Source organism: Neovison vison, chromosome 7 (assembly GCF_020171115.1).
Source record: "Neovison vison isolate M4711 chromosome 7, ASM_NN_V1, whole genome shotgun sequence".
In the NCBI taxonomy this organism is placed as follows: domain Eukaryota; kingdom Metazoa; phylum Chordata; class Mammalia; order Carnivora; family Mustelidae; genus Neogale; species Neogale vison.
Window position 1 is genome coordinate 54,530,428 of NC_058097.1, and position 18,128 is coordinate 54,548,555.

The 18,128-nt window shown below is 45.5% G+C and overlaps 1 protein-coding gene across 1 annotated transcript; it reads left to right on the plus strand.

The window, feature by feature from the left end:
- The first annotated feature begins 6 nt into the window (after positions 1-6).
- ZNF180 (zinc finger protein 180) lies at positions 7-14,336 on the plus strand. The gene is made up of 5 exons (XM_044257166.1): positions 7-148; positions 2,515-2,603; positions 8,487-8,561; positions 10,823-10,949; positions 12,230-14,336. The coding sequence occupies exons 2-5, from the start codon at positions 2,553-2,555 to the stop codon at positions 13,969-13,971; spliced, it is 1,995 nt and encodes a 664-aa protein (XP_044113101.1). The 5' UTR covers positions 7-148; positions 2,515-2,552; the 3' UTR covers positions 13,972-14,336.
- The last annotated feature ends 3,792 nt before the right edge of the window (positions 14,337-18,128 follow it).

An 18,128-nucleotide genomic window follows, 5' to 3' on the forward strand; every position in this document is an offset into this window, starting at 1 on the left:
TGGGGGGGCGAACTAACTTAAACCGAGTCTGTCGTGTGCAGAATCGGCGCAGGGGGTTGCTGAACCCGACCTCGTTCTGCCGCAGAGCCGTGCGGGGCACTGAAGCTGGAGCAGGCCCGGCTTGGGCCGCGAGCCGGTGGACGCCCAGGTCGGTGAGGGGCGGGGCGGCGCTGGGTGTCCCATGCGCGCATGCGCAGGGTGTGGGCGGGAACATGGGTTGGGGGTGTGGGTGGGCGACAGGGGACCCTCGCGGGCGGCGCTTTAGCCTCGGGTCCCCGAAGTAGGTGGAGATACTCGGGTGCAGCTACAGATTCGGGACCGAGGGCGTGCGCCAGTTCTTGATCGGGTAGTGCCCTTGTCCCAGGCCTGCGAATGCGGAGGTTGGTGAAGACAGGCCGAGTGCTGGGCTGTGGGGAGGTCCTGAGGAGCCTGCCTTCCCTTCCTCCAGTGCCAGACCGGTTTAGTGCAGGATCTGAGGACTGAAGCCCAGGAGGATGGAGTACTCAATAGCAGATTTGGAGGAGATGGGCTCTGCCGCTTTCCTTGTATTTTGAGCAGACGCTTAAGTAGGAAGCATGAGGTGGGAGTTGAGATTCTGGGTGTTTGGTTTGGGGACCCAGCGGGCCCCCTGGGTAGTGAAGAGACCAGGTTTGAGTTGCAGATTCTTGTTCCAGAAGAGGCAGTGCTACTTGAGCGAACCCTCTGAGAATCGCTGAGGGGCTTCAGACTCCCAGTTTGAAGGAGGGCCCAGGGCCCAGGGGGCGCGTTCTAGTCGGAGCGCTCCCTGCACGTGCTGGGGGGTATTCGAATGGGAAGCAGAGATTTGGACTGGTAATCCTGGGACCCAGGTAGGGTAACGCAGGGCCATAGGGCATTCAAGTTTGGTGGAGGCTTTGGGTTGGAGGTGCAGAATTGGCGTCCGGGAAGGACGGAGCTGCAGCAGCTGCCTGACATGGACAGTTCTTTGGTAAGGAAGCAGGGTGCTGGGAGCATGATCATGAAGTAGGCTTTCCCAGGGCCTTTGCTCAGGGGCTACTCTGCTTGCAGGCACGAGAATGCCCGGGTTGGTAGAGGAACAGAGTCTGGGCCGCAGATTTGGACCTGGAGGGGGCAGAATGGGGAGACATGAATGGTCCTACGACCCTAGTACTGCCTGAGATGCTCAGGCGAGTGGAGAGAGCACCTCCACTCCCAGAGATTTGGGGCTGCAGAGGATTAGGGCTGCTTCCTGTCCCCTGTGCGCGAGCAGGCAGGCGCACACACATGGGTATTTGGACGGGGAACAGGAGGCTGTAGGTGGGAATTAGAGGGTGCTCTAATCACATGTTGGTGGTACCCAAGGTGGAGGGAAGATAGGATCTCCCTAAGCCGCAGGTGCCCAGAAGTACATTTGGGCAGGAATCTGGGCAGGTATGGCTCAAGTAGGGGTCTCTGGGTGTTGGTGGAGGAAGTGGTGTGTGTGCACGTTCAGAACACACCCGCATTGTGAACCCACGCTATATTGTTGGAGTAAGAATCTGGTGGGAATAAGGGGATGTGGATAAGAGGGAGAGATGGAGTGGGGTTGGTAATGTGGTGTGTGGGCTGGGACTTCCCAGGGGCTGTTCTAGTCTCAGACCCAGAAATCTCGAGCTGGCACAAAGACAGATGAGGTCCACTTTCTGGGCAGAGGAAGGGGTGGCACGTGCTGGGGTGTGTCTGGAAGCTCCCAGGCCCATGTCAGCTCTGCTGCTGATTCATGCCTGAGGGTCCCCGGGTTGGTGGAGAGACTAGATCTGAGCTACATGTTGGAAGCTTAGGCGGGTTTGGGACTGGAGATTCTGCTGGTACTGTTCTGGTAGGGGCCAGTGGAGCCCAGAACGATGGAGGCACCAGGCCCTCCCTATGTGTGACCCAGCTCTGTGCATATGCTTGGTTATTTCAGCTGGAAGTGGGAGGCCATTCATGACAGGTTGCGAGAGGGTCAGGCAAGGTGAATGGAGGGGTCGGATCTTGGGATGGGTGGGGCTGTGTCAGGAGCTTCATGTATTCAGGGAGGGTGATTCTGCGTGGTCCATCCCAGAAGCCCTGCTCCTTGCCCGAGGAAGGGGAGCTGGTTTAGGGTGCAGAATCAGGTCATGGTGGGGGAGGAGCGCATGCTAGGTGGTCCTCAGTGTGCTGGGCCTTTGTGAGGATCTCAGAACCCGGTGGCGCAGGGAGGGACTGACGTGTGCTGCAGACCTCGGTGGGGGGCAGAGGCTGTGTTTGGGCGTGACTTACAGTTAGGGGGTCCAGAGTCCTGTGATGGTAGTGGGAGTACTAGGTTGCAGGTGCAGAGTCTTGGCCTGGGACAGGGACTGAGGGACTCTAGGTGCATGCAGAGCTTTTCAGGCAGAGCGCTCTAGATGCACGCTTGCCATGGGGAATGCATCCTGGAAGCAGAGACTAATCCTGGGTGTGGGGAGGTGCAGGGGTGGGGGGGCACCACGGTGGATTGGCGCCAGGGTGCTCTTCTCAGGGCTTCTGCCCTTACAGCTCAGGACCCTCAGGCCTCTGCCTGTGCCTGGAAGAGCATGGAAGAGCGGGATGAGAAGCCCCTAGAACCCCTGAAGATATGTGCACAGGTGAGTGGAACTTCCCTTCCTTGAGGACACCCAGAGCTTAGAGCTGGCAGCTCTGGGCTTGGGAGCGGACCTGGCTTTCTTTGCAGTGTTTTGGGGGCTTTTGGTCTCCCCTGACTTGATACACTCTACATTTTCAGAGGCTCCCTGCATTTCCTCACCATTTTAATCCAGATAATTCTTCCGGGGAGGAATTTGGCACCCTGTATCAAAGGCCCTTCGAGTTCTGACTGCCCTGTGGCCAGCTGCTCCCAGTTTCGCTTGGAAACGGGAAAAAATGTTCAAGAATGGGCCTTGCAGGAGGAGTGTCGAAGAGTCATGGGAAGACCATGAAATGGGCGATGCTGTGTCCATTGATGGGTGTGATAATGCTTATTTCCCAATGTACAAAGATAGGTAGGATCTGTGTTCAGTAAATAATGTTTAAGAATGATCATCTTTTTTTTTTTTTTGAAAGATTATTTAGAGAGAGGGAGAGAGAGAGCACACGTGAGCATGGGGGGAGGCAGAGGGAGAGTGAGAGAGAATCCCAAGCAGACTCTGTGCTAAGTGTGGAGCCTGATGCGGGGCTTAATCTTATGACCATGAAAGTGAGAATCAGGCTGAAACCAAGAGTCAGATGCTTAACTGACTGCACCACCCAGGTGCCGACAGGAATGATCATCTTAAAAAAAATTTTTTTTTAAAGATTTTATTTATTTGTCAGAATGAGAGACAGAGAGAGCACAAGCAGGGGGAGCGGTGGAGGGAGAGAGAGAAGTAGGCTCCCTGCTGAGCAAGGAGCCTGATGCGGGACTCGATCCTAGGACCCTGGGATCAGTCATCTTTTTTTTTTTTTTCTTTCTAAAAGGGAAGTAGTTTGTGTTTGTATAGAAAATGTGTTAGGGGGCACCTGGGTGGCTCAGTGGGTTAAGCTTCTGCCTTCAGCTCAGATCATGATCTTGGGGTCCTGGGATTGAGCCCCGCATCGGGTTCTCTGCTTGGCAGGGAGCCTGCTTCCTCCTCTCTCTCTGCCTGCTTCCCTGCCTACTTGTGATCTCTCTCTCTATGTCAAAAAAATAAATAAAATCTTTTTTAAAAAATGAAAGAAAATGTGTCAGAAGAATATAAATAAGGAGGTTAACAAAGCTTATGTGCAAGTTCCATCCCTAGTGACTTTATGTTTTCATTTACTTATCTATCGTTTTCTGTTTCTGTACAGCACATTTTAAGGTTAAGAAATCAACAAAGCACTTTCCTGCAACAAATATTCTTCGAAGACGTTTAATTTCTTAAAAATGTTCAGTTAGAATTTCACCTCTTCCTTCCTAAACAGTTCAACCCTGAAGCCGTTAGGTGGGGCTCGGCTGTGTGGGGTTCTGCAGGTGAGGGAGAGCTCCCTCTTGTAGGCTGAGGAGGGTGTCCCTGTGTAGGGGCATCAGTGACCAAACACGGTGAGGCAGGTGGCACCAGGCATCAGAGCGCAGGTGGGGTGAGGTGACAGACGTCTGGGGGAGGGGGATCTGCTCTGGGGTGACAGGGCCAGAGCAGGTGAGAAGGGCGTCCACAGGGGACAGCCCAAGTGCAGTGAGTCTGTGCAAAGGGTGGCCCATGGGGTGTGAGATGTGCACTGTGTTGGGGTTGGGGGCCCCTCCCGGTGTGCATCACAACCGAAGCACATTGAGGTTATCGACGCAGGAGGGTAGCCCAGGATGGGCTATGACAGCTGCAGCCCAGGCCGGAGGTCAAGGGCGTCCACCTGGAGTACAAGTCCCGATGGCATGAGAGTGAGTCTATGAGAAGAGACACCTGCCTGGAGAGTCAGAGCCCGAGGAGGGTGAGGAGGGCCTCTTGGCCAAGCTCAGGGGTCTGTGTGGGAGAGGGAGCGGCAGTGGGGATGAGAGAGGAGTGACCCACAGGGGCGGTGGTCAGCTGAGTAAACGTCATGAGGCTCCTGGGAGCCAGGGTTCTCCCAATCAGGTGGGGCAGGAGGAATAGTGGAATGAACTTTAGTGGTCGATGGGGATTGTAGGTATCGATGTGGTTTTCAGTAGATGTAGGTATAGAAATAGGTAGAGCTCTGTGTGTGTGTGTGTGTGTGTGTGTGTAGACATACACACGTATGATCCTGTTTCTGTCCACTGTCAGGGCCTGGGAGCAGTGACATTCTCATACCAGTATGCACGCCTGGTGCCCAGATTTCCACCTCTGGCCATGGAATCTATGGGCTTACACTCAGTAGATATTTAGGGTTCCATGTTTTGCTGTTACAAATAGCACTACTGTAAGTGAGTTTTTGTTTTTTGGGTTTTTTGTTTTGTTTTGTTTTTTTTAAGATTTTATTTATTTATTTGACAGAGAGAGAGATCACAAGTAGGCAGAGAGGCAGGCAGATAGAGGAGGAAGCAGGCTCACTGCTGAGCAGAGAGCCCGATGTGGGGCTCGATCCCAGGACCCTGAGATCATGACCTGAGCTGAAGGCAGAGGCTTAACCCACTGAGCCACCCAGGCGCCCCTGTAAGTGTTTTTGTGTATGATTCCCTGTACAGTTGACTCTTGAACAAGGCGGGGGTTAGGGAAACCGATCCCCTGTATGGTTGAAAATCCACTTGTAACTTCTGACTCCCCCAAAAACTTAACTACTAAGAGCATACTGTTGACTGGAAGTCTTACTGATAACATAAGCCATCAACAATGCCTATTTTGTACGTTTTTAAATTTTTTTTTATTTATTTGAGAGAGAGGGAGAGAGCACGAGCAGGGGGAATGGGAGAGGGGGAAGCAGACTCTCCTGAGCAGAGAGCCCACCACGGGACTCAGTCCCAGGACCCCAGGATCACGATCTGAGCCGAAGGCAGATGCCCAATGGACTGAGCCACCCAGGCGCCCTGCACATTTTGTATCTTACACGTGTTTTCTTATGATAAAGTAAGCTAGAAAGTTACTAGGAAAATCATAAAGAAGAAAAAATACATTTACAGTACTGTATTTATTGGGGGAAAATATCCATATATTAGCGGACCCATGCAATTCAAATTGGTGGTGTTCAAGGGTCAGCTGGACACCTATGCAAGAGTTTGAGAGGGAATTATGCATTTAAATTTACATAAGTACGTTCACACTTTGTCAAAACTGTAAGTAAAGCATGCTTTGATTGTGACCATTGGCATTCTGCTTTAAGCTAGTGACTTTGGGTATTTTCTGGGAACCTTCATGGTCGACTTGCCATTTTTTTCCTCTGTTACACAACTGAACTAGCGATCTGTTCATTGTAATTTTGACTTTTGTCACAAATTCATTGATGGCCTAGCCAGTGTAAGGCCCCGTGTGAGGTGCTGGGGAGAAAGATGACCTAGTGCTCCCAGACAGAAATGTGCAGCTTTTTTTTTTTTTTTTTTTTAAATTATGTGATGTTAGTCACCATATAGTTCATCATTAGTTTGTTTTTTTAAGATTTTATTTATTTACTTGGCAGAGAGAGACACAGCAAGAGAGGGAACATAAGAAGGGGAAGTGGGAGAGGGAGAAGCAGGCTGAGCAGGGAGCCCGATGCGGGACTTGATCCCAGGATCCCAGGATCATGACCTGAGCCAAAGGCAGATGCTTAACAACTGAGCCACCCAGGCGCCCCATCATTAGTTTTTGATGTCGTGTTCCGTGATTCATTGCTTATGCACCACACCCAGTGCTCCCTGCAATCCGTGCCCTCCTTAATACCCCCCACCAGCCTCACCCATCCCCCTACCCCACCCCCCAAAAACTATCAGTTTGATTCCCGGAGTCCACAGTCTCTCATGGTTCATCTCCCCCTCCGATCTCCCCGCCTTCACTTTTCCTTTCCTTCTCCTAATGTCCTCCATGCTATCCCTTATGCTCCACAAGTAAGTGAAACTATATGATAATTGACTTTCTCTGCTTGACTTATTTCACTCAGCACAGTCCCCTCCAGTCCCATCCATGTCGATGCAAATGGTGGGTATCCATCTTTTCTGATGGCTGAGGAATATTCCATTGTGTATGTGGACCACGTCTTCTTTATCCATTCACTTCTTGCATGTTCCAAGGCTTTGCAGGAAAAGCAGGAACATCTTCCTTCTTGTGTTAGTCATCTGTGTCTCCATACCCCGAAATTCAGCAGCTTAGAACAACCAGCATTTATGATCGCATGCGGTTTCTCGGGGTTGGGTGCCCGGGAGCGGCTTCTCTGGATGTTCCTGGTGATCAGCATCTTGTCAGAGATTGTCGGCCTCAGCTGCTCTCTTCAGAAGGCTCATGGGTAGGAGGACCCCCTTGCCCGATCATTCCTGTGGCCGTTCACGAGAGGCCTCGGTTCCACACCACACAGACCTCTCCCCAGGGCTGTGCACAGCACAGCAGCTGCTTTCTCCCGGTGCAAAGGACCTGAGAGAGAGGAGGGAGAAGAGAGAGCGCTTCATGGCATACAGCCAAGATGGAGGCCACAGTGTCTTTTATCATCTGATCTCAGAAGTGACACAGCATCACTTTTTCTTTTTCTTTTTTTTTTTTTAAGATTTATTTATATGAGGAAGAGAGAGCATGAGCGGGGGTGGAGATGGGGAGGAGCAGAGGGAGAAGCAAGCTCCGTGCTGAGCGGACCCACTGGTACTGTGTGGGCAAGGACTATTAGGGTGTGAATTCCTGGAGGGTGGGGGCCATTGGGGGCCATCTTGGAGGCTGCCTAGTGCACTTCTCCACTCTGAGTGTCCTCTAGCAAATTTTAATCATTGTCAGAAGATGCACAAGTACTTTGTTTGGGTGTGATGGATATGAGTTAAAGCCCCAGCAGGAAGAGAAATCAGGGGAGCCCAAGTCTTGGTGCTAAATGAGGACCATGAGCCCAGTGAGCAGGCTGATGGACATCAGCTGAGAGGTGTCAGTGACTTACACACGGGAAGTAGCTGGGCCAGGGAAGGCCCTGCCTGCCTTCGGGGGCTGAGACCAAAACCCTGACTGGTACCCATTTCATAGTGTCCACATAGTTAAAAAACATCACATCACTCACCAGATAATTTTTGTCAAGTGTACCCCAGTAAAGTTGTAAAGTAAATAAATAGTAGTGAAAAAATGAAAACCTTTAAATTCCTCTCCTGTACCCAAAGCCCTGCACGTATGTCTAACCCCATCAATTTCAGATGACGCACATTACGCTCCTACTCAGTACTGAGAATACAAAGGTGAAAAATATACAGTTCTTTACAGCACCAATCTCATGACCCAGAGGAGAGGTGTAGAAATGGAAGCAATAAAAGGAGAGTGATTTTACTGTTACAGTAAAGCTCCGATAAAAACAGCTACGAAATCCTAAGGGAAGACGAGATGAGACTCTGTGCTGTCCGGGAACGCTTCCTGGGAGAGGTGGCCTAAATGATGAGACTTTGAGCGGTGGAGCAGGAAGGGACAGAGTTTGGATCAGGCATTTAGCACTTGGACCATCTCTGGTGAACTTCGTGGACTTAAACAGGTTTAGCTAAACATTATTACCATTAATCTCTGCATTGATGAAAGAGACCTATTATTCCTCTAAACAAAAATGTTTAGATAATTGGGACCTACGGTGGCTCAGTCTGTTAAGGGTCTGACTCTTGACTTTAGCTCAGGTCATGATCTAAGGGTGCTAGGGTTGAGCCCCACATCAGGCTCCACATCCACGTAGTACCAGGGTGGGTCTGTGTGACCAACAGGGTCCTCAAATCGAGCGCTGCATCAGGCTTCCTGCCCAGTGGGAACTAGCGTGAGTGTACTATTGGGAGGGAACAGAAGTCTTGTAGGTGGGATATGTTGAAACAGGTGGTTTTTCACATCCTGGCCTACTCACTGTGGGAGTTTTGAGCCATGACTTAAGCTTCCTGGTTATTTTCCTCTTTCTCATCTGTTTTGCTTTCTCAGGACTCTCCTCTTGCTCAGGAGATTATCGTTAAGGTCGAGAGAGAAGATGCCGGGTCACTGGCCCTTCCATCCCAGGTGAGTTGGCCTCCACTGAGAAATGTGCATGGCCAGTTGGCAGCAGGGACCTGGTTGAAGTGAGCTGGGGGGTGAGCAGAAAGGGAGGAAACGGGTACAAGTGGACAACTTTTACAAAAAATTGGTCCATTCTCATGCTATAGATTGAAGAGAGTGAGAGCTGCGAGGAAGTGGAGAAGGCTGAATGCAGTACCATTGGTAATGAGAGCAAGGCAGCTCTGGGAGGTTAACAGCATTGCTGGTCAGTCTGAAAGGACCATCCCGAGGTAGTTATACCACCCATAGTACTCTGTCCCGCTGCTCTCAGGAGTCTTCTTTCCCAGCGGCATTCTGGAACCTGCATTTTGTAGACTATAGACAGAAATTCAGATTCATTCTTGTAGCCAGGAACATTCCGTGAAAGCCCCATAGGGCAAAGTACGGTTTGAAAGAGGATTTTTGAATAGATCAAATAGAAAGATGAAAACGAATGACCCAGTTACTCTAGTCGGAATAATCAAGATGGAAAAGATAAAAGGGGCACTAAGTGGGAGGGGAAAGCATGTAGACTAGTGGGCGGTTAACTGTAGATACTTGAGTTGAGTGATGGCCCCACACTGTCAAAGAATGAGAAGAGTGAGGGACAGCAGTCTGGTGTTGTAATGAGAGAATTCTGTCTGCGTGACGTGGGAGGTGGAGTACTTCGTGGAGATTTCAAGGTCTGGGGTCTCACCCTGAGAGCGGGGTGAGCAATTCTAGGGGCTGGAAGTTGGGCAGCGCTAGGCGTCAGTGACTGAGAACACCTGTTAGGCAAAGTTGACGCTGCCTCCCAGCTCCTGACTTTGGACATACGTGTTAATTTCTCTGTTCTTCCAGCTTTTCATCTGAAAAAAAAGGTGCTGCTATGAGGATTTTCTCTCAGGGACCTTGTGAGAATTCAGTGAATGATAGTTCATGCAGCATGCTTAGCTCACAGCCTGAAAGCACACAGAAAGTGCCTCATTAAAGTCGGTTAGTTTTAGGGGCACTTGGGTGGGGCAGTCCACTAAGAATCTGACTCTTGGCTTAGGCTTAGGTCCCGATCTCAGGGTCGTGAGATCAGCCGCTGCATTGGATTTTGCGCTCAGCAGAGTCCGCTTAAAATTTTGTCTCCCTCTCCCTCTGCCCCTCTGCTCTCAGATAAATAAATACATCTTTAAAGAAATTAAATAGTCAGTTTTATGTTACCATCAGAGAACTCTACAAATGGATGCTAGAGACTGTGCAAGATGAGACAATACAAGTTCTTGAAGTAGAAAACAAATCCGAGGTATTCTGTGTTTCCAGTGGAGGGGGGTTTTAGTGTTTAAGGGTTGGTAGGACAAAGGTCAAGATGTAAGGTAAGTAGTGTGAATTTCACTGTCACTGGGAGGACATACACCCTCCCCCTCTGATGCTGAGTGACTGTGAACCCATGGTGTCTGCAGGGGAGGGGGTTGTTGGGGGAAATGTGGGTTTCCATTAACAAGGGGATATACAGCGACTATTTGGTGATGATGTTGAAGCTGTAGGATTTCGTTATTTAGAAGCAGAGTGCCCAGGGACCCAGTTGGAGGGGGAAGGAATTTTGAGGGGTGGGTAGTTTGGGGCAGGTGAGAAGAAGGATAAGAGTAAAAAACCTGATCCACTTCAGGAATTTTCAAATGGGTGTGTGATAAACCTGTGAGATTAGGGTGAGAGAGAGGACTTGAATCAGAATTTGGACCAAAAATCAGATTATTTGGATGTAATACGAAGTCTGTTGATAGTCCGGATTTATTCATTGAAATCATTTGCCAAGTGTGTATATTCCATAACTCCTGTACACCAACATGGTGCTCGGCACCTGAGTTACAGTTACAAATAGTCACTACCTTGCCCCTGCCCTCATGGATTGCAGCCTAGTGACAAAGATGGCCAAAGGTACAAATGAACAGAATGTGTGGTGAGTCTTAATGATAGAAATGCACAGCCGCATTTTGTGTGGAGTTCCCGTGGGATTCAGGGACCTGGTCCTGTTCATGAACCACAGTTCAGGAATACCAGGTATAAACCCGGTGTTTATATAACACCAGGTCCAGCATCCAAAACCCACAGAGGCTTAAATAAAAGGCACCTGTACACCTTGACTGGAATCCTTTGGACAGTCAGGACAGTTTCCAGGCTATCAATTTTTCCTTCTTCCATTTGTCAAACTTTTCCTTCTTTGTGAACATTGGAAGAAAATGATGCCCAGCTGAGCAGAAATATGTGTCCTGTTTTAGGAAGGAGTGAACTTCAAAATTGTGACTGTGGACTTCACTCAGAAGGAAGAAAGCACTTTGAACCCTGCTCAGAGGATCCTGGACAGAGATATGATCCTAGAGAACCACAGGGACCTGGTCTCTTGGGGTAAGAATTAATGAATTTTTATATTGAAATGATTCCACTGGATTATGAGCTATGCAGTTCAGAGGTCAGAATGATTTTGACCACACGTGGATTACCTATCTGCTTTTTATTCCCCAATGAAGATTTAATTTTATTTAATTTAAATTTTTTTAAAGATCTTGTTTATTTATATGACAGACAGAGATCACAAGTAGGCAGAGAGGCAGGCAGAGAGGGGGAAGCAGGATCCCCACTGAGCAGAGAGCCCGATGTCCCAGGACCCTGAGATCATGACCTGAGCTGAAAGCAGAGGCTTTACCCACTGAGCCACCCAGGTGCCCCGAAGATTTAATTTTAATTTGTAGGGTAGCAAAGGTGCAGCTTCTTTGGTTTGAGCTTGTTCAGTCCTCATAATTTCTAAAAACCAAAGAGTGGGACCATATTCTGCCGTGATTTTCCTTTGTTCCTAGCCCAGACACCCTAAGTTCTATATTGGTCCCTATCAGCTTTTCAAACTAGATGCCATCTCCTTGTGGGAGCAAGGGGATGATTATAAACATTTCCCAACATTACATGTCCAGGTGAGAAACAGATACTTAGAAATCATTACAGGTATTGAAGGTTAATTTCAAGAATCCCCATAGGGCATGCTACATATTTTTCCATCTCCCACTCCTATGGACTGCATACATTGCGACTTTTTCCAGGTGTACTCTCTGTGCTTGACCAAGTAGCCACACAGGCTTCTGCTTCTGAGCTAATCTCCATTCTCTCTCACTTGGAACCATAGGAATCCATTGGGCCTTAATTGCCGCTAAGGCATTTAGGGAACCTGGGATACCAGTGCCCTCATTCTTTCTCTTGGTTCACAAAGTAGTTTGCCATTGTCTTACTGACCTGTGCCTCCAGAAATTCCTAGAAATGTAGATACTGTTTTCTATTTCACTGAGCACACGTGTAGCACTAAAGAGGGTAGAAAGGAGGCTGGTTTCTTTGCAAAGACTTGTAAAATTGTTTTGTATTCTGTAGATTCTGCACAGGTGATCTTATTTTGGAATATAGAGATATTTGGCATCTAAAGTCTTTTTATTCAGAAAAACTGCATTTTAATATTATACTGTTGGACTCTGGTACTTCTCTGCCTCTTGCTTCATCCCAGCCTTCTGTTTTCTTAATCCAGGTTATAGTTCCATAGCTGAAAACAAATCCATATATATTTCATATATTTGTTTGTCAGCTTTTCCCCAGTATTCCAACTTTAACATTCTTTGGCTAGGATGTTTTATTTTGCTTTCTTCTAGACTTGGCAATGGCACTTGGAAGAAGAGAATCAACCTCAAAGCAGAACATTTTTGATGAAGAACCATCCCATGGAGTGAAGTTGGAAAGGTTGACAAGAGATGATCCTTGGTTGTCTTCATGTGAAGAAGTTCAAGATTGTAAGGACCATTTGGAAAAGCAACAGGAAAGACAAGAGAGACCTTTGAAGGAAATAGCATTTACTCCCAGGAAAGCGATTACTTATGAGAAGGTCTATAAAAGTGAACTTGAAGAGAAGAGTGGTCTGAATTCCAGTTTTCTTTCGCCCCAGATGATACCCATAAGAAGCCATTTTCATAAACATGCCTCACATGTTAAAAAATTGCATTATAATTCTATTGTAAATGCTCATGAGAAGATTAATGACAGTGAGAAACACTGTGACAATATTGAATGTGGAAACCCTGATCAGAACATTCACCTTATTCAGTTTACAAGAACTCAAACAGGAGATAAATCCTATGGGTTGAGGGATAGTATTCAGTCTCTTAGCCATGATGTACCTCTAAATATACATCAGAAAATACACGCAAGAGGAAGGTCCTTAGATTTTAAGGAATGTGGGCAAATTTTGAACCACAGTATAACCCATAATGAACAACAGAGAATACCTGTTGAAAAGAGTCAGTATAACTGTGGTAAAACCTCCCAGAGTTCATCCCTTGCCCAAAACCTGAGAAACCATTCTGAAGTGAAACCCTTTGAATGTAATCAGTGTGGGAAATCCTTCAACTGGAGCTCTCATCTTGTTGCACATCAGAGAACTCATACAGGGGAGAAACCTTATGAATGTAATGAGTGTGGGAAGTCCTTCAGCCGGAGCTCTCACCTTGTTTCTCACCAGAGAACTCATACTGGAGAGAAACCTTACAGATGTAATCAGTGTGGGAAAGCTTTCAGCCAGAGCTATGTTCTTGTGGTGCACCAGAGAACTCATACTGGAGAGAAGCCTTATGAATGCAGTCAGTGTGGGAAGTCATTCAGGCAGAGCTACAAACTTATTGCCCATCAAAGAACTCACACGGGAGAGAAGCCCTATGAATGCAGTCAGTGTGGGAAATCATTTATCCAGAGCTATAAGCTTATTGCACATCAAAGAATTCATACTGGAGAGAAACCCTATGAGTGCAGTCAATGTGGGAAGTCCTTTAGTCAAAGTTACAAACTCGTTGCCCATCAGAGAACTCACACAGGAGAAAAACCCTTTGAATGTAATCAGTGTGGAAAATCCTTCAGCTGGAGCTCTCAGCTTGTTGCCCATCAAAGAACTCATACTGGCGAGAAACCCTATGAATGTAATGAGTGTGGGAAATCTTTCAACCGCAGTTCTCATCTGGTTATGCATCAGAGAACTCATACTGGAGAAAAGCCCTATGAATGTAACCAGTGTGGGAAGTCCTTTAGCCAGAGTTACGTTCTTGTTGTACATCAGAGAACTCACACTGGAGAAAAGCCCTACGAGTGCAGTCAGTGTGGGAAGTTCTTCAGGCAGAGTTCATGCCTTACTCAACATCAAAGAACTCATACTGGAGAGAAACCCTATGAATGTAATCAGTGTGGGAAAACATTCAGTTTGAGTGCTCGACTTATTGTACATCAAAGAACTCATACTGGAGAAAAGCCCTTTACATGTAATCAGTGTGGGAAAGCTTTCATTAATAGTTCTAAACTTATTAGGCATCAGGCAACTCATACTGAGGAGAAACCCTATGAATGTAACTAGTTTGGAAGCCTTTCAGCCAGCATATTCTTTTTTTTTCTTTTCCTTTTTCTTACATTTCTTTCTCCTTCCTTCCTTTCTTCTTTTCTTTTTTCTTCCTTTCAAATGTCAGCCTTCTGTTATTGTGGATCTGGAAGTTTGGTCTGTTGAAGAAAGAAAAACAATCACATATTTTACTTAACATTTTGTATTAAAAAGATCAAACTTGGCCTTTAAGACACATCACCACATAAGTAATAAATATTGGCACTTTTCCTGGAAGAAAGCACTCTGACCTGAGGAAGTGATCATTAAATGGGCAACTTACTATGGAGTGATTGTGAGTGAGGTAGAACTCTTTAACAATAAAGAGTAAATGAGAATGCAAACACTGGTGAGCTTGTTGTTGAGAAGATTGGAAAATTGGTATAGGTATTGGGACCTAGGCTGGGAAACAGTATTTCAGTACCATTTTATGACATGATTACCCCAGTAGCTACTTTGTAATCTGTTTTATTCAGCACTTTCTATTGTATGTTAAGATTTCATAAATATTAGGAAAATGGCTATGATAATGAAGTGGGAAAAAATGCAGGCCAAGAGTATAGAACAGTAACTTCCAGAACCATTGTGGTACTTGTGTATGGATCAGAGTTGAAAGGCTTTCCAGCTGTATCTTTTTGATTTTTAGCTTTATGCCTGGTTTTTCTTCTCTTTAGTGTGTGTGCTGTTTTAGTAGTAAGTAATATGAGGAGTCAGAAACAAAAAGTAAACCAAAGATTTCCATCTTTGACCATTTAGGAAAGACTAGGTAGCTAGATAGAGATTTCTCGGGGTTCTGAGATTTCCATTTGGATTAGCTTGAGCAGGTCACTCCTTAGGACTTGGATACCCAGGGATTTTCCTCATTGAAAATATTCCCCTGGCAATGGGGAACTGAAAATTTAGATCAGAAGGGGTTCTATATGAGGGATTGAGAATATGCAGGTTGTGTAGAGGGCATATTTTTATATTTCCAAAGCGGTATAAAGGAGCTCAATTTTTAAGGGTTTCCCGCATGTAGTCTTATGGGTTTTTTTCCCTCTGGGGTATATTTCCTGATGTCTGAGTCTTCTGAGTGAGAGAGCACTGTCATGCTAAGTGCTTATTGCCTAAATTAAGTTGCAAGAATGATTTTAGGTAAGATTTTGTAGCTCTTTGTTGGTTTCTAAGATGTGTTTCGCATTGCCTAAATCATATATTTTAATCCTATGGATTATCATGGGCCCGAAACCTCTGATCCTGGAGAGTTAGTAAAAAGTAAGCTGAGACTTGAAATGGGAGACCAGAGAACCAAGATGAATTCTCTGGAGGAAGAACGAGAAATGGAAAGTGACCTCTGATAGTGGTCGCCCTCCGTAAAATTCTGTCCCCATGAGATGACCCTAAGCAGGGCCACCTCTCTTGAGGTTTAAGCCAGAGTACAACACACATGGCAGTGATTGAATTTTTCAGGAACAGTTGTCGAGGGCTGACAGCTGGCTCCACACACAGCCTGAGAGCTCTTCAGTTGGTTGATGAATGTGTGGATAGAGGAACAGCAGGGGTTCTGCATGTATTCCCTTCTGGGGAGGACATAAAATGGTAAAAAGTCCAAATTTAGCAACCGGACCTGAAGAGGTTTCTCCCCACACACACACAAATTAGAGATAAAACCAATACTAGCTAGGATGATTCTCATCAGGCATGTTGAATCTTACTTTGAAGGCAAGAAGCCATGATTGTACAAATGAGTATAAAGCCAACTGGGTGAAGGATGAGGGCTCTGAGTATTTCGAGTTTGGGAAGTGATTCATTGCAAAGTAATCTCTTCGATAAACATTGAAAATATTTCATTGAAAGTGAAATTTTTAAAACTGCAAAATTTTTGAAATATGTGTGTAAGTGTGCATGTGTGTGTGTTTCTGGCCAGCTTGAATATGTGAGTCATTTGTGTGCACTGTTGTGAGTATTGTATCAGTTTTCCAGTGGGGATTAAGGATTGCCAAGCTTATTGATAAATGATAGAGTCAACTGATAAACAAAAATGGGAATTTATATTATTTGCTCAGTAATTTCCCTTGTAGGAAAAATATTCTTTTAATTTAAAGATAATCCACCAAAAATTCCTGTATCAATAGTAAGTTTAGGTCATGTGACCACATGTCAAAAATATTAATTAAACTTCTGAACCTAAAATTTAAGGTTAAAAAGGAGAATCAGTAGTTTGATTTTAATGACACATATATGGCATGTGTATGTATGTGTATGCATATATACGTATATATATACATGCACACACGTATATATATACACATATATACATGTGCCTTGCACAAAAATTTTTGTCTGTGTAAAATTCACTAAACTAAAGCTGTACTTGGCCATAGAAGAATTTATAGAGGTTTTACAAGCCAAATTTCTCTCACCATACCCCAGTAAAATTAGAAATAAATGAAAAGTGACCAAAATGTTTTTAACTACCTAGATGTTAGGAAATACTCTCCTAGAACCAACTTTTCATTTCCCCTAGTGTTCCTGGGTTATAACTGACATACAGCACTGTGTAAGTTTTAGGTATACAGCATGTTTGATTTATATATATTGTGAAATGATTATCACAGTTAATATTCATCAACTCATAGAGATACAGAATCATGGGTTTTTTTTTTTTTAAGACTTTTGTTTATTTATTTGACAGACAAATCACAAGTAGGCAGAGAGGCAGGCAGAGAGAGAGAGAGGAGGAAGCAGGCTCCCTGCTGAGCAGACAGCCTGATGTGGGACTTGATCCCAGGACTCTGGGATCGTGACCTATGCTGAAGGCAGAGGCTTTAACCCACTGAGCCACCCAGGTGCCCCAATCATGGGGTTTTTTATTTTTCCTGCTGATGAGAACCCTTAAGATTTACTCTTTAGCAACCTTCAAACATACCAAATAGCAATGTTAACTCTAGTTGTTTTGTGTCTTCTCACACTCTTGATCAGCCTTTACTGCTTTTGTACCCCTCCCACATCATTTTGTATTTTGATGTTTCAGCTTACTTCTAGGCTTGGAAAGATAAGTGTGTTTTATATTTAGAGAGATTTCAGCTAGGAGATGGGAGATCCAGATTTTGAAATACTATTTTCAGATACACTTTTGTATTCTTAAATTTCATTTGGATTTTGTGCTCAAGGAATCAAAATTTCATTTGGATTTGTGCCTCTGTTCTGTGTGTCTTATCTGACAGGACCAGTTAAATTACCAATGCATTTAGAACTTTAGCTTGGAAAATCAGTATTTTTCCAGTTTGTTGACAAAGCCTGCACTTGGTCTGTTTCACCACAGAACGGATCACATCCATAAATAGCACATTACTCTTTACAAATTGTAGCAACCTGGGTTCTTGGTTGGGAAGCTCATGAGCCAGTGCTAGCCAATTGGACAAAGGAGTTTATTGAAAGGACGTTAGGTGGGTCCAAGAACTGGCAAGAAGCAGTAAGATCATGTTCAAGGATTTATAGACAGAAATGATTGTCAGAATTATGCTGCAGTGCCTATGAGAATTCCTTAACGTTCCCAGAGTATCTTAATTAATTTCCTTGATCTATCTCTACGTTGATTTCTTTTGATTCCAAGTCTGAGGCAAGTGCCTGGATTTGGTGACACCTGAGCTATGCCATCGTTTGAGACATCAGAGGTATGAACCTTTGTATTTCCTGGAGTCTGTAGTGGTAGGTGGGCTTGACCTTCCACTCATGCTAATTAAGTAGAGAATTCGTCATTCATAGAATTTTATTCATTTGCAAAGCAGCAGCAAAGAAGGTTTCCAGTATAACCCTCTCTTCTGCCTGACCCATAAGTCAACATTTTCTTCACCTTCTATACTCTGATTTAAATATGTATATAAAATCTCCTATGTAACATAATAGAGCTATCTTAAAATAAAAAAAAGTGCTTACTCTCTTCTCCATGTAAGGTTAACTAGAGCTTCCCATCATTACATCCATTTCCAAGTCTGGGATCTCTGGGTTCATTCGTTTTCTAATGAAAAATCTGTCATGTAAAAAGAGGGTTCAAAAAAAAGAGGGTTCAGATGCTGGGCATGAGAAAGGGGGAGAGAGCATAAAATCAGGTCAAGTTAGCAAGCTAATATTAAGTAACTGGTTGTTGCAAGTAG

What these genes read in the sequence shown, in the direction of transcription:
- ZNF180 (XM_044257166.1), top strand. Translation starts at nt 2,553, where the DNA reads ATGGAAGAGCGGGATGAGAAGCCCCTAGAACCCCTGAAGATATGTGCA. An exon ending in CCCTGAAGATATGTGCACAG is followed by an intron (nt 2,604 to 8,486) that starts GTGAGTGGAACT and finishes TTGCTTTCTCAG; the next exon opens with GACTCTCCTCTTGCTCAGGA. An exon ending in CAGGGACCTGGTCTCTTGGG is followed by an intron (nt 10,950 to 12,229) that starts GTAAGAATTAAT and finishes GCTTTCTTCTAG; the next exon opens with ACTTGGCAATGGCACTTGGA.